The sequence below is a fragment of the Typopeltis vanoorti genome, chromosome 23 (genome assembly GCF_054136105.1).
Source record: "Typopeltis vanoorti isolate ZY-2024b chromosome 23, IOZ_Tvanoo_1.0, whole genome shotgun sequence".
Lineage (NCBI taxonomy): Eukaryota > Metazoa > Arthropoda > Arachnida > Uropygi > Thelyphonidae > Typopeltis > Typopeltis vanoorti.
The window spans coordinates 41,533,731-41,550,604 of record NC_143571.1 but is presented as its reverse complement, the minus strand read 5'-3'; the positions used below and the strand labels follow the sequence as shown (position 1 = coordinate 41,550,604).

At 36.9% G+C, this 16,874-nt stretch overlaps 1 protein-coding gene across 2 annotated transcripts in view; it reads left to right on the top strand.

Moving 5' to 3' along the window:
• The first annotated feature begins 826 nt into the window (after positions 1 to 826).
• LOC150093796 (uncharacterized) overlaps positions 827 to 16,874 on the top strand; it is a 544,781-nt gene continuing 528,733 nt past the window's right edge. The window contains exon 1 of one of the 2 annotated variants that reach the window (XM_090413179.1): positions 827 to 1,034. In XM_090413179.1, the coding sequence (XP_090269305.1) occupies positions 1,027 to 1,034 (8 nt within the window). In that variant the 5' untranslated portion in view covers positions 827 to 1,026. Of the gene's footprint in view, positions 1,035 to 15,758; positions 15,855 to 16,874 lie in introns of those variants that run through there. The other variant, XM_090413180.1, reaches the window with a different exon arrangement.

The following is a 16,874-nucleotide window of genomic DNA, read 5'->3' as shown; positions in this document are numbered from 1 at the left end:
GCAAAAACAAATCTCATTGGACAGGTTTTTATTGAGACAGAGGCCCAGCGTGTCTCAAGCAGAGTCGAGTGGCAAGAGACAGAAAAGAGAAAGAGAAAAAACCCCAGAAGGACAGTTACCTGATGTTTTTATGTAAGGGGACTCCTCTTCCTCACCTCCTTCCACTTACTCCATCAACTCTCCTCCATATAGTTAAAGTGAAGTTAAATTTTCGTGTAAGATTTTTGTGTAAGATTTTATGCATTTTCATTGTTTTTGTATACGATTTTATTCATGAAGCACTCTTATAAAGGTTTAAATAAACAATCATCTGGGGTTCGGGAAAGGAATAATCCATTTTACATTAATTCTTATGGGGAATGGTTTCAGTTTTCAAAAAAATCGGTTCCCGAACAGTATTTAGGAATGGATTATGTTCGACAACCGAGGTTCCACTGTATATGTGTGTGTGAAATTTGTATACTCTTTCTCTCTTATACCAAAAAAGCAAATCATTTTTTAAAAGCATTTCATGAATGATTTGATAATGTGCATGGAGACAAACTGCATTATTATTAGAGAAATTATATATTTTTTATATTATATTATTTTATTTTTTTGAAGTGCTATCGTTTTGAATGCAGAAGCGTAACGTTATAGTTCACGGCATCTTTTTTTTAATTTTTTTTATGTCATTGCCGTTAGTGATCACCTGTTTTGTGTGCTACAGGTATGGGGTATTCAAAGATTACGTACGTTGCTAGTTCCACGGTATCTGCTTCATAGAACGACTTGGGTCATCACGCAGGTCTTTCTTACAGGTTTCCGTGGTTACTTGCGTCACACTTTGTACTCAGGAAGTGAGTGTATCAGTGCTTCCATGTCCGCTGTCGACACTGTTAATGCACGTTTATTTCTGCTACTTTATATGTGTGTACTGCAAAATTCATTTGAAACTAAGTTGATACGCCGCAATCCTTATTTACTTTATTTTTTCCCATCCGTTATTTAAGTAAAGGTTTGACCTTGAAGATTTGACGGTTTGTAATGTGTAGGTATGTAATGTTTATATAGTCTTTAGCTGACAGAGAATGTTAAGTATCACCAATGATTTAAATTTAATTTCTGCAGAGTTGTGGGGTTGAGTGGCAGCGCCTTTTCCGGACATTAAAAAAAAACGAAATTTAATGTTCAGAAGCGATTAAACATTGGTGTAATAACCTTGTTAGTTACTTCTCCTGTTATTTATATTCCCCTTGTTATTTATACTTCCCAAGGGGAGTATAAATAAAGGTTTATTTATACTCCCTTTGGGAAGTATAAATAAAGGAGGAAAAAAAAAACACCCTGTGAATGCAAAATGATACCAATAAAATAACTAGCAGTAAGCGCATCATAACACAGTTACATTTCAGATTCCATTTTATCAAGCTTCTGGAATGGTGAAATGTATTAATAACCATCTCCTTCTCAAGATTTTAAACTACAAAATAGGCGCGACGTTATTCCATCATCCCAGTGTTGAATATGTGATGGCCTTTGGATTCTGCTTATTAAAGGCTTGCAAACTTTAATAGTTAGAATTACTACTTATTATACAATAAGTATCCCCAATGATTTAAATTTAATTTCGGCAGAATTGTGGGGTTGAGTGGCCTATAAAACACACAAACCCAAATGTTAAAAAAAATCGGTAAAGTGATGCAGCATTATTTATTAAAGTAAGCTGTAGCTGTCTTTTATAAGAGCATTTCTGTTTAACATTAAATAAATCGATTATTCAGATAACAGTAGAGTTGACCAATGTAAGACAAAATACCCTCAATTAAAGTGGAGTTTAGGACAAACCCTTTTCTCTATTCTCAGACTTTAACAGAAAATTTATTATATTTTCTTTAAATATGATATTATATATAATATTGTAATGAATTAAATGCATTTAATGAATTTATTATGATACATTTAAGTAAATTTAATAAAAAATTAATCCTGAAAAATATAATCGTCTTATTTCTTTTAATGTCACACTCAGGTTACTATTTAATGATCACATGGCCTAGACCTGCATCTTATTATTATTATTATTATTATTATTATTATTTGACACCTCCAGGGAGTCCAAAGACTCATCGAGGGAGAGTGTGCCAACAGCATCGAACGATTGTCCCCTTCCAACTACTAACCGCGCTCAAACTTACTTAACTAGTTGTCAGCCAGTGATTAAATCATAATTAACCTCAGGTTACTGTGGTGAGAGCAAGTTGGGTGTGTATTTAGGGCTGCTAGATTTAATCCGAGTCAGCAGTTTTATATCAGTCACTGTGACATTAATGTTTATGAGAATATACTGTTCTTATGAACTTTTGTAGTGTTTTTAATCATTTGTTGTATTCTCTGAGTAGCCAAAAAAAAAAAAAAAAAAATGAATGTATTTGGAGATCATCAAGAAGAATAAAGGAGGTTATAATCTGTGTGCAGAAGGCTAATTATCACCAAGAAAAGCTCCAACAGTACGAGTATGTTGGGAATGTGCTCAGAAGAAGGCATTTTTTTCAAAGGCTGTGCTTATACATATTTGGAGGTGAACAGCTAATTTTTTTTTTGACTGAACATCGACATTATTATTTGACGCCTCCAGGGAGTCCAAAGACTCATTGAGGGAGAGTGTGCCAACAGCATCGAACGATTGACCTCCTTCCAACTACTAACTGCACTCAAATTTGCTTAACGTTTTGCATGAGCCATTAGTAGCAGAGACTCTACCAACCGACCGACATGGCCCATATCCTTACCAAAATAAAGAACACTGTAAAGAGACCTGTACATATTGCTGCAGATGCAATATATCAACAACCACTTGAAAACCATTGTACAGTTGGATGCCTGGATTCTTTGAAGCATAATGTTTGCCATCTACAGAAGGAGCATTGTCAAAGGATTCAACATCCCTACTAAAATTGGGGCTTATCAGTGGTGAATGGAAAACCACAGGGCTCTGGAAATACTAGGATTTACTAATCTATGACAATGGACTTGAGTCAACAGAGAGAATTATGGCATTTGCCACAAACCAGATGCTTGAATATTTGTTCTGCAACAACACAGGTTTATGGATTGGACTTTTGCAACAGCACCATGACCATTCTGGCAATTATATATCATCTGAGCTCCCCTTGGGCTATCTGCTATAACATGTGTATGCTTTTTCTATCTGCAAAGTACCATTCAACCTATGAAGAATTCCTCTGGGCAGTCTTGGGTAGATGTGAGCATCTAGGATTCAATCTAGATCCTGTCACTGTGATGATCGATTTTAAATGTGCCATGATGAATACTATTTCTGCAGTCTTTGGACTGCATGTCATCTTGTGGCTGTTTCTACCACCTGACTGAAAGTACACGAAGAAAGGTGCCAAGTTTGCCAAGGACTGACTGCTGCATACATACAGGAATAATTACCAGGTAAAACATAATTGTGGAATGTTGGATGGACTGGCTTTTCTACCAACAGACGAAGCAGCTAATGGGATTGTTGTAACATCCAACCACCAGCTCTTCCTGATGGAATACTTCCTTCAATATGCTTAAGTGAGTTTCCTCCTTGTTTCCACCAGAGTTATAGAATGTCCATCAAGCAACCATTGATGAGAGAAATCGCACCAACAACTTATGCAAGAGTCGGAAGTATTCTTTCCATAGGTTTGTGGAGCATGCCAACCAACCATCTGTAAGGCTACTGAAAATATTAAAGAAGATCAGCCACTGATGAAGGATTCTTTGGCACTTGTATCAACATTCCTGATGAAGGATTCTCGTGGTGAGCCTCTAAGAAAATGAGTCAAACATGCCTCAAAGGAGCATTAATAGCAAGTGCTTGAAGAACCTATGTCTGGACTGTGTGAATGGGAGGAAGACCTTAGAGGAATTACTGAATGATGTTGGTCACAGCAATAGGTGGAAGTAAAATGAACTTTAAATAACTTTTAATGCTTAATGAGATTTTCAATATTGTGCTTTATTTATTGATTTTTCATACATACAGTATGATGTTCCTGTTTTTTATTTTAATTTTTATGATTGTGTAAATAATTTTGTTCATATATAAAACAGTGAGCCATGAATTTATAATATACAGGGTGTTCGGGATAAATTTGACATATTTATAATTAATTATATTTTTCCGTAAGTTACATGTATTAACACACACTTCTCTTCATTTAAAAGTTTGGACCCTTCTTCATTCATATACAAGATGTCAGAAAGGATGGATAGCTGCAACCCACCTGAATCATGGAAGAGAATAACTTGTATCATGATGATTCGTGCCCGCCATCAAAATAAGGATATTACGACTGCTGCCCAATGCTCCCTGAATACAGTAAAAACAATCAGGCATGAACTAGAGACTTGCAATGGTGACTACGAGGATGTAGCAAGAAGAAAGATCCCTAGCAGACGATCTGATTGCGTTCGTACAGCAGAATTCCTCGCAAATCTGCAGGAACAGGTGTTGAAGAACCCTGGCATTGGAATTCGGGCTTTGTTCGTGGAGTTGCTAACTGTAGTCAAGCCCTGGATAACAAGGGTAGCCAATGGTAGGCCGTATGTATGGCAGCAGGATTCGGCCCTTTGCCACACCTCTGGGAAAAGTCAAAAATTGTTGTCTGAAAATTTCTACGACTTCACCAGTCCAAATGTTTGGCCTCCAAACTCCCCAGACCTTAACCCCATGGATTATTTTGTATGGGGCGCAGTTGAAAAAGACACCAATCGCACTTCCAGTAATACAAAAGCCCAGTTAATGGATAAAATTAAAACAGTTTTTGCGGCCCTTCCCAGGGAGACTGTAGCATCAGCTTGTTCGAGGTTCCGAAGCAGAATTGAAGCTGTGATCGATGCTAATGGTGGTTATTTTGAGTAAATCTTGTTGATAGTATTGTAATTAACTCTGCCTGTAATGTTTTTTTGTCAATTCATTAAATTTAATAGATACAAAGAAGATTTTCTTTTTCCTTACGAAACTGTCAAATTTATCCCGAACACCCTGTAAGTGAAGAGAAATTAGTCAAGAAAAGAATACAGGATTGGATAGATGCAAATGGGATATTGTATGGGGGACAACATGATTTTGTGAAGGGTAGATCATGCCTCAGTAACTTGCTCACGTTTTATAACACAGTGATGGCTGAACTGGATAAGGGTAATGGGTTTACAGTGATTCTACTGGACCTTGCCAAAGCCTTTGACAGGATACCACATGGAACCCTAATCAGTAAACTGGAGCAGATGGGGATGGATATAGGGTTGGTGAGGTGGATAGGAGGGTGGTTGATGGAGAGATACCAGAGAGTGGTTTATTCAGGAGTGGAGTCTAAAAGACGGCTTGTGACTAGTGGTGTGCCGCAGGGCTCTGTTCTTGGACCACTGCTTTTCAATTTGTTCATCAATGATATAGGTAAGGATCTGAGAGGAAGTGTTCACTTGTTTGCTGATGATGCAAAGTTGGTAGAGCAATTGTGAGTGCACAGGATGTCAAAATTTTACAGGATGATTTGGATAGTTTGGAGGACTGGGCTAGGAAAAATGGATGTCAATTTAATGTGGCAAAGTGTAAGGTTATGCACTTTGGGGTGAAAAGAATAGCAGCAGTATATCACATTGGTGGAACCGTACTCCAGGCGATTGATGAGGCCAGGGATTTTGGAGTGTTGGTGGATAGGGAATTGAAGTTTAGGGGACATATTGCAAAAGTGGCTAAATCAGCTCATCAAATCACTTGGCTTCTGAAAAATACTTTAACATGCAGAGACAAACAAGTTGTTGTTCCTCTGTATCAAGCTTTGATAAGACCCCATCTGGACTAATGTGCCCAGTTATGGACACCAGGGTTTCTTCGTGATGGGGAGGAAGTGGAGAGGATCCAGAGACGAGTGACCAAGATGATAGCAGGTCTGAAATGAACCTTATGAGAATAGGTTGAAGATTTATGGGTTACAGAAATTGGTCGATAGGCAGAAGAGGGGTGATATGATTGAGACATTCAAATTACTGAAGAGTTTCTATAAGATTAATTCAGAGGATATTTTTCAGAACAGGACTGGTGGTGGGAGGACTAGGGGCCATCCATGGAAACTGGGCAAGAGTGTTGTTAGCAAGGGTGTTAGAACTAGGTTTTTTACTTGGAGAGTGGTAAATGAGTGGAATAAGCAGCCAGAGTCTGTTGTGGATGTCATGACTGTGAATGATTTCAAAGCAAAGTATGATAGATACTGTGTGGATATCGAATAGTTGTTCTTGACATGATGTTTAGGGCCTCCCTCGATGAGTCTGTCGACTCCTTGGAGTTGCCCAGAATAATAATAATAATAATAATAAGTGTTAACATATGCTACAATATAACACTCTTAATGCAATCTCCATTGAAGTATTCACATATTATTATTATTACGGGTATCTCCATGGAGTCAGTAGACCCATCGCAGAAGACCCAAACTAGCAAAACAATATCTGTCATATCTTTTTGAATCAAATCTCTTGGAGTACTGTTCCATCAATGTAGTACACAGCTGGTGATCTTTTAATCCCAAAATGCATGACTTTACACTTTTCCACATTGAACTGACATCCATTACCTTTTTCCCATTCTACCAGCTTATTTAAATCATCCTGCAAACTTTCAACAACAGCTTGATTTTTTTATTGCGCTACCCAACTTTGCATCATCAGCAAACAACTGAATATCTCCCTTTAAGAATTTCCTATATCCCTATATCATTTATATACAAATTAAACAACAATGATCCAAGCACAGAGCCCTGAGGAACACCACTGGTGGTCACCTGCCTCGTCCTGGACTTGGCTCTTCCATACGCTACCTTCTGGTATCTCTCCCTGAGCCATTCTCCTATCCATATCGCCAATTTAGTATCCATTCCCATCTGCTCCAATTTGTGTAACAGTGTTCCATGGGGTGTCAAAAGCTTTAGCAAAATCCAGAAGTACCACTGTGTAGTCAGTTCCTTTGTCCAACTCAGATGTCATTCTATTATTATGAAAAGTTAATAGATTGCTAAGGCAGGATCTACCTTTAATGAAACCATGTTGGCCTCTATAGAGTATCATATCCTGATCCACCCATTCTTGAATTTTGTCTTTAACCAATTGTTCCAATACTTTTACCACTACTCCTGAGATGGTGTTGAAAGTTTATTTTTCACTTGGTTAGACTATAATAAATTTAGTTTAATCCTTTATCCAAGTGTGAGCAAACAAAGTTTGTGCCTGAAAGTATCTTGAGGACTAGGGTAAGGTAGTCCAACATCGGACAACTCGTTGCAAAGGTGGAGCAAGCTAACATCACTCCTATCTCAGTATCTCCCATAATGCAAAACACATCTCCTTGTGGATATGTATAATGTTATGCATTAAGGGAAGGGTCACTACCCAGACTAGTTTTGACCTTTATTGAGGTCTCTTCAGTGGGAGCCAGGCCCAAGTGGAGATACCAGGCAGAAGCATTAGCAAGGTCATCTCTACCTATAGGAGTTGCCAAATGGTGTGCCACCTTTTTATTAAATTACTCTGGACTTAGAGAAAGATGTTGAAAGTTTATTTTTCACTTGGTTAGACTATAATAAATTCAGTTTAATCCTTTGTCCAAGTGTGGGCAAACAAAGTTTGTGCCTGAAAGTATCTTCAGGACTAGGGTAGGGTAGTCCAACATCGGGCAACTCATTGCAAAGGTGGAGCAAGCTAACATCACTCCTATCTCAGTATCTCCCATAATGCAAAACACATCTCCTCGCGGATATGTATAATGTTATGCATTAAGGGAAGGGCCACTACCCAGACTAGTTTTGTCCTTTATTGAGGTCTCTTCAATGGGAGCCAGGCCCAGAGGTGGAGATACCAGGCAGAAGAACCTTTTTTTTTTAATAAAAAGGTGGCACACCATTTGGCATCTCCTATAGGTAAAGATAACCTGCCATTTTTTCTGCCTGGTATCTCCACCTCTGGGCCTGGCTCCCACTGAAGAGACTGCAGTCAAAGTCGAAACTAGTCTGGGTAGTGGCCCTTCCCTTAATGCATAACATTATACATATCCGCAAGGAGATGTGTTTTGCATTATGGGAGATACTGAGATAGGAGTGATGTTAGCTTGCTTCACCTTTGAAATGAGTTGCCCGATGTTGTACTGCCTTACCCTAGTCCTGAAGGTACTTTCAGGTGCAAACTTTGTTTGCCCACACTTGGATAAAGGATTAAACTAATTTTATTATATCCTGAGATGGTAATTGGTCTGTAATTAACTACTGCAGTTTAGAGCCACCCTTATGCAAAGGAACCACTTTGCCTAACTTCCACTCCCTAGGGACCATACCAGAGTTCAAACTTAAATTAAATATCCAAGTAAGAGGGGCTGACAATTCATTTGCACATTCACGCAACACCCGAGCTGATATTCCATCTAAACCTACAGCAGTGTTTGCATTTAAATTTTGCAATATATTAAATACCTCTGATTTCTTAGCTTCAATTCTCACATTAGTTATTGCAACAGGTACAGAGATATCCTCACTTGGGTGATAGACTTTTGAAAAGTGATCACTCAGTAACTCGACTATTACATCTGATTTTGTCACCTCAGTACCATCAGCACCCACTAAAGTTATCCTTCCGAAGTCATTCTTCCTTTTACTTGCCACATAGCGGAAGAACTCTTTGGGATTACCCTTGATCTCTTTGGCTAAGGTCTTCTCATAATGTGATTTACCTTTTCTTACTATGCTGGTGACCTTCCTAGCTTGAGCCTTGTACTGCTCATAGGTGTACTGATCGCCTTTCTCCTTGTAAATTCTCCATAACATTTTCTTTTTTTGCAGATCAAGCTTGATACTACTGCTCATCCATCTAACACCTGTCTTGTTTAACTTCCTGACCATGGGGACACAATCTGATATTGCTTTCCTCAGATACCCGTTGATTTTATCCCATGCACTGCTAACATCTTTCCTCTGCAATATGTTCTGCCATAGGATGGCTGCAAGCTCACTCTGAAGCTTGTTATAATTACCTAACCTGTAGTTCTGTATATACCCCTTCTTAACAGAAAAATCCACAGATTTTGCAACCTTCCAAGTTAATATCACATGATCGCTTTCTCCAATTGGAGGTAACGAGGACACCTTACTTATGCATATATCCTCTGAACCAATAACCAGGTCCAGCACTCTCACACCACGTGTCCCTTCAGTTATGTGCTGTTTCAAGTAATTATCTCGTAGAAGATGTATGAACTCCATTTCCTTTTTACTACAAGATATTTCCTCCTTCCAATTGATATCACGTAATTAAAATCCCCATAATAATCACTAAACCTGCACTCATTGCACTAATTTGCTGATGCATGAATTCAATATCTCCCCCTGTACTCCCCGGCCTATAGCAGCATCCAACTGTATATTTGGTTGCATTGGTCACTATTTTGCATCAGACTGCCTCAAATGAACTCTCATTCACATGTCTATCATCTTGATATACTACTTTCTTTGGCTGCAACACATCAGCTATCATCAACAGTACTCCTCCCCCTGTTCTATCTTCTCTGTCCTCCCTGAAAATACTGTATCCATCACATTCAATTCCAGTGACCACATCTTCTACTGACAGCCAAGTTTCACTAATGCCTACAACTTTTGGTGAGATTGCACTGACTAATGCCAAAAATTCTTCTCTCTTATTTCGAATGCTTCTTGCATTGGTATACAAAAATTGCAGATTCCCTCTAGTTCTTGTACCGGCTTTTGAACTGATATATATATATATAAGTGATATATGACATACTACAAATCAAAATAAAAATTATGATTTAAACATTTTGAAATATAAGGGATTTTTGTCCTACTGTGTATTGTAATTGAAGATGTTTTATTTTCAATTACCTGTATACCAATGTGAGAAATACCTGTGTAATTCTCACATTCAGTTTTATTTCCCTTTTTAAATATGGGTATTATGAGAGCTCTACTCTAAGCAGCTGGAATTCCTCCCTCTGTCCAAGCTTTCTGAACTGTGCAGTGCAACCACTATAAGACTTTTATACCTCCACACTTGAGCATTTCTGGTCACATATTATCTACCCAACTGCCTTTCCACATTTCAGGCTTTTAATGGCTTTTTTCTTCTTCAAGCATGGATATGTATTCCTGATTGCATGCTTGGTTAGTGTTTTTTACCACTGTGCTATCATTGCTTGTTTCATTTAGCAATTTTTCGAAGTAATTACTCCATACATCAAGGATATCTATTTCTCCAATTTTCATGCCACCTTTATCATCTCTAATTCCTTTTGCAGCACTCTTTCTTCCATTTCTGAACTTCATCCACAACCTCCAGAATATCTTGCCACTTTCTCGATATTTATTTTCTATGTTCTAACCAAAGTGTTCCCATTACTTTTGTTTAGCGATTTTTACACAGTGTTTAGCTTTCTTACATTTGCCTCTGTATTCTCTAAGAGCACAAGCTGACTTGTTTGCCAGGAACTTTTGATATGCTTTCTTCTTTTCCTTCACTTTTTTGCTTATTGCTTTTAACTGACAGTAGTAAAATCTTGTAGAAGCTTATACGTTGTTTATGCATTACTAAATCAGTTAAGGAATTGAAAACATAGATAAGAATATAAATTAAATTACACTTTAATATCGGAAATATTTATTAAAGTGCAATTTAATTTATATTCCTATCTACGTTGTCAATTCCTTAAGTGATTTACTAAAGTAGTAAAATCGTTATCATATTTAAGGGCTTTTATGCAAATTCATTTAAATATAACATTCAGCCAAGTGAGATAAATTTGTAATTACATTTAACAAAATACAGAGAATCACAGATAAGAAGTATTGCACATTCTTGTTGAAGCTATATTTGAAATTCTGTTTACTTTTAATTATTTGCCATTGCATTCCAGGCTGTGTTGTCTTATCGGAATAGTACAGGAAGTTTCCACTCACAACTTCCTGCTTTCAGTTTGTTATCTTAATAGCTGCAGATGTATTGAAAAGTAATGGTGCATTCATGATGAGTGCAGATTTTTTTTTGTCTGATTATTATTTGGATCTATGTTAAATACTTTAAATTAGTTGCAAAGTCTCTTTTCTTTTAGCAGTTTTTTGTTTTTAGCTCTGTCAACATTTAACAGCAAAACATGAAGCCTTCAACTATTTCAGAAATGGGATTTATATATAGGATTTGTGCAGGAGAGAAGTAATGTTTTAGAAATGTAATGTGTTTGTTGCAGGATGGGCTAAATTGAAAGTTAGTTTTAAAAGAGGAAATTGACCTTGATTGGAGATTAGAATATTATCAAAAAGTAAGGGGGAAATGAAGCAAGATTTTTCTTCTGGGAAGGCAGACAAAATTATGTTTCGAAATCATTGAGATTCACCAGATTTTGCTCGAGTGGTGAAGTGATTGGAGCTTAAGATTTTGGTTATGGTCAATCTAAGTTTTATGGAATGGAGTGTGCTGTCATCAGCAAAACTATGGAGAGGATTCGAGGTTAATGTGAGAAGATTAGTGGGTATTTTTTTTCTTCTTTCTCTCATTAGTTGGGGGAGAAGATTGATGTAAGAGGTCTGTCATGGTTGATGTTATCTGGATATGAGGAGGTAGAGCATGGAAGAACAGTAATTGTGCACACAATCTTCAGCAAGATATTAGAAGGCACTACCTCTCAAACAGAAGAAAAGCATTGGCATATGGCACATACAAAGGCTGTGTTGGATTTGTGGATGATTTGATTATAGATTGCAGCAGTGGTGTTAGTCTTAGCATAAACGTGAAGTTTTTGATTCTGGTGGTAAGGCATAACTTGGCTATTCACAACAGTATTTTTGAAAGAAATTACAGTGTAGACTAATTTATTATTCCAATATTTTGACAAAATTAATATGTTAGTGTATCTTGTAATTACTTAAAAAATTTGCAGTTTTGAAATTTGTCCAGCGGCATGAATGCCGACTTCATGTTGTCTCTAGGCCACAGATGGAATCCATACAGAGTTTGTCAATACCACATGTGATGGATGGATGAATGTTTCAAAAACTGATTACAAGGATATGGAGACAGTTTTTGAAACACTCATTCTTCCATTTCCTTTGGCATTGATAAACTCTGTCTGGATTCCATTTGTCTCCTGGCTTTGAGGGCCTTATTGTCATCAAGCTCCTAACTGCTCTTTCAGCTTTGTGTGCAAGTAGTGGTTCCAACTCATAATTTATCTGGAGAGAGAGAGAGAGAGAGATCTCTCTTCCACATTTTCCTCACTCGCAATTCCTCATAGCACACTTTCTTCTGTTTTTTGATCTCTTCCAGTACTGCCTCATTAGTATCAAGGATACTAAATCAATATTTGAGCTTAAACCTGTGCTGAAGCTTCCAAACTAGCCCACAAATGGAATGGAATTATGGGTGGAATTATATTGTTGAATGCTCTTTTGAAGCATCCAATAGTTTATTGGATGCTTCAAGCCATAATTCCATTTATAGCAAACCAATCCCAACTCCACGGTTGGCAGCGTGTGGAATGAATGGAAATCCAAGATGTGATGTATAGCCCAAGATATATATATCTAAATTACTGACTGACAGAAGAAGCTGATCCTCTTTGAAAAGGCTGGCTCCGACCTACAGGAGAGTCAGTATTTAGAGATGAGGAAAGCCCTAAGTAATATCAGGACACACATAACCTCTCAAGAATTTGTGAACAATGAATGTGTATAATCTATTTTTCTGGTCTAAGATATACAGAATGTCCTCAGTGAAGCATACTGTACCTTCTCCTGATGATTGGAGAATGCTTTTTACCAAATGCTTGTTCCTAACAATTAAGTTTGGATGTGGCAGCAAAGAGTGAGATTGCTTTTCATGGTAGGGATTACATCCACTGGTCCTGCATGGAATCATAACTGTTATACTTTCATTCTTCTAAGATTAAAGATATTACTTGCTAGGCTGTTTTATGGTTTGAGAATGAAGAAAAGTTCTCTTGGAAGTCAGTTCAATTTATGCCAAACAATGGTGCATGGAAAGTTACCAATTTCAGAGAAGATTGTTAGCAGCAGCATGTCAGAAAATCTTTTACCTTGGTGTTGTTTGGAGGCACCAGTGAGGAGTTGATTCTTGTGATTTTAATTGGATCTACTTGTTATAGCACATAAAATTATGAGTAGTATTTGGTCCTGTGCCTATAACCACTTTTTTTTAAAACTTATTTTCTACAATAAGTTTTAAAAAAATCTTTTGCCTGGAGTTAGGAAAGTTATTAAGGTGTGGAAATAAGGACATATTTTGCATATCTGTGTGTGTCATAACTTTTGATAGGATAATGTATTTAGCGAGTCTGGAAAAGTTAAATTTGAGTGTTACTCAGTTTATTTACTCAGTTGATAGACAGATATCAGAGAGTAGTTTATGGGGGGGGGGGAGTTGAGTCCAGGAGAAGAAAGGTGACCAGTAGTGTACTACAGGGTTCAGTACTTGGACCTCTATTGTTTAATTGGTACATCAGTGATATAGGAAATAATTTGATAAAATATTTATATTTATATTATAAAAATACTAAACTGGGAAGAGCAATGGTAAATGAAGGGGGATGCAGAGATCCTGCAGAAAGACTTAAATAGACTAATAGCATGGGCAAAGATAAATGGCTACTAATTTAATGTGACCAAGTATAAGGTGATCTTCTTTGGGAAGAAGAGATCAGAAGCGTGTACTGTATTGATGGAACTGAATTGTAGGAAACTGATGAGGCCAGGGACTTGGGGATGATTGTGGCCAGGGAGTTGACATTTAGATGGCATTATTGTGGAGGTAACGAAAACAGCAACAGGTTGTTGAAGAACAGGCTAACAAGCAGAGATAGAGACGTTATTGTTTCCCAGTATAAGGTTCTAAGAAGGCTACATCTGGAGTGAGTATTGTATGCAGATCTGGACACCCAGATTCCGTGGGGGATGTAGAAGTGGTGGAGAAGATCTAGAGACAAGTGACAAAGATTGTTGCAGGTTTATGGAATGCTTCCTATCTGAGTATATTGACAGTTTGTGAGCTTCAAATAATTGATAGGAGGAAAGGAGGAGACACGATGAAGCATGTAAGTTATTAAAGGAGTTTTATAGGATACTGAAGTCATTTTACAGTACAGGAAGAGAAGAGTCACCCATGAAAATTGTGTAAGAGCATGATTAGCAGGGGTGTTAAGATGATTTTTTGCTTGGAACGTGTGAATGGGAATGAGTTGCCAGGGGTTGTTGTGAGTGCTACGTCAGCGAATGAGTTTAAGGAGAGGTATGATAGTTATTGTGTGAATAATGTATTCCTGCAAGGAATCTTCTGACTCCATGGAGAGACACATGTATAATAATAATAATATATCGAAGGGAGGTGATAAATAAGAATAACTTCCATTATATCACAATTCAGAAGAACACTGTAAATGTATTTATAAGCATAAACATATGTAATGATATATGAGATATGATAGAGGCATATAAGTTATTAAAGGTGCTTTATAGGATTGACACATGCCTTTTTTCAGTAGTGTAGTGCAGGAGGGGAGAGAAAACAAGGGATCACCCCCGAATGCATTGCCAGAGGAGTTTATGAATGAGTTCAAGGAGAGGTATGATAGGTATTATGTGAATAATGGCTAATGTGTCAATATAGGGTTCTCCCATGATGAGTCTTCTGACTCCACGGAGTCAGACACCTGTATATAATAATAATTTGCCTCTGGTGTCCAAGCCACTCGCACCAGGTCACTCTATACCACGTATAAAATGTATGGAATGTCGAGTATGAGGAAAGATTGAGAAGATGTAATTTGCAGAGTCTGGTGGACAGGAGGAAGAGGGGAGATATGATAGAGACCTACAAGTTGGTAAGGGGTTGTTATAGGATCAATGTTGGAGAAGTTTCACAGAGAATAGTGGGAGATCAGGGGAGAACCAAAGGTCATCCCTGGAAACTGTATAAAGAGGGTGTGAGTAGGGGAGTGAGAGGCAGGTTTTTTTCGTGCAGAGTTGTGAATGATTGGAATGCCTTGCCTGAGAATGTGGTGTTGGCAAAGAGTTTGAATCTGTTTAAAACACTGTATGATGAGATGTGTGTGTCGTGATAAAAGGACCTCCCAGATGAGTCTTTGACTCCATGAGGTCTTGGGGTGGTAATAATAATAAAAACTTGCCCCGGAAAAAAATAAAATAAAATAAGCCGTCGATTACATTGTGGTATTGTCATTGTATAGTTGGAGATTAAGTAGGGGAGACGGTGAGTTGTGTATGTTGTATGCTATACCTACGATGAGTCCTTAACTTGTCACATAATAATAATTATTTTTAATTTATATGAATATCATTCTTACGGTGACAGTCCTATAATGTTTATTTTTATATCTACGGAATTTGTGTCTAAAAATATGAATTTCTTAACTTTAAATAAATAAAACATATTACGGTATTTACTTATAAACAAAGCTATTTAATAGAAATAAAGGTAAGGAATGCATCTATTTACGATCGGGAGAAATGAAAATCTTAAAACTGGAATAGTGGGTTAAGTATGAAAACTATTGCCTTAATATATGAGATTTTGCATTTACTTCCTAAGTAGTGAAAAACTTTGTCATAGATGGCGACTCTTGTCAGTTAATGTGTTTGTATGTATTTTGACATCCTTTTAAGTTAATTTGTTATCTGTTTTCTTCATTTTAAAACAGCCATTGTAGTGAAGTATAAAGCGATTGTCATGGGATGCTATATTGAAATTATTATCCCGATGTCTTATTAGTAGTCTGACGTATGAGTTCACAGGTATGTATAGCGATCAGTATGACTGAAGAATAAAACGTGCGTATTGTTTTCGCACATTTGAAGTGTAAAAAGTAGTGCCGCCTGATTTCTTAAACTATGTCTAGGCCAACCATATAAATCGTCAAGAAGACTTGTGTACCCACAAAATTCGAACACTGAAGCTGGTAGCTGTGCTTCAAAATATATTTTATTTGAAAAGCATCTTGAGTTACGACGTTTATACACCGTAGCGTAAAATGACTTTTTTTTTTTAAATTAAGCCAATCATAAATATTTGAATAAAACGCAGTAGATTCTAGAAATATATTTTTTTTTTACGTTAATTACAATTCTTTACCTGAACATCAAATGTGAAATACATATGTTGGCATGATAACTTATATATATAATAATCCACGGATTTCGGGACTCAGTGGAGGTACCTTGTTAACACATAACAAACGTGGAGCAAATACAGTTTATTATTATTATTATTTTTTTTTTAATGAAAGGCTATAATTTAATTTTTTTAAGTGTTCACATATATCACTTCATACACAGGTAGTAATTTTTCCTGTAATTCTCTTTGCTTTTTTTTTTTTTTTTTTAACATAAACCTTCATCTTAATGTGTATGCTCTCTGTACTCATTAATAGATAATGAAACTTAAACTGGGTCTTACAGCAAAGCTTGTGTACCTTTTCTCCATTTCTTCTTTAATACAATATGATTTTTGAGTTATGTTGGACATTATCATGAGATCTTAACTTTTTTTAAGGGTACAGGATATTTCTTTTTGGATATTATTATTTGGTAACCATGGAGTCAACAGACTCATTGTGGGAGGCTCACTCAACCAGTAACATGTCTATTGTAATGTGCTTCGAAGTTATTTACATTACCTGCACCCACAACTCATTCAGGCAATGCATTCTGTTCACTAACAATTCTCCATGTAAAAAACCTACTCCTCACTCCCTTCTTCACCATATCCCTATACAACTTCAAGGGATGGCCTCTTATTCTTCCCATCTTAACATC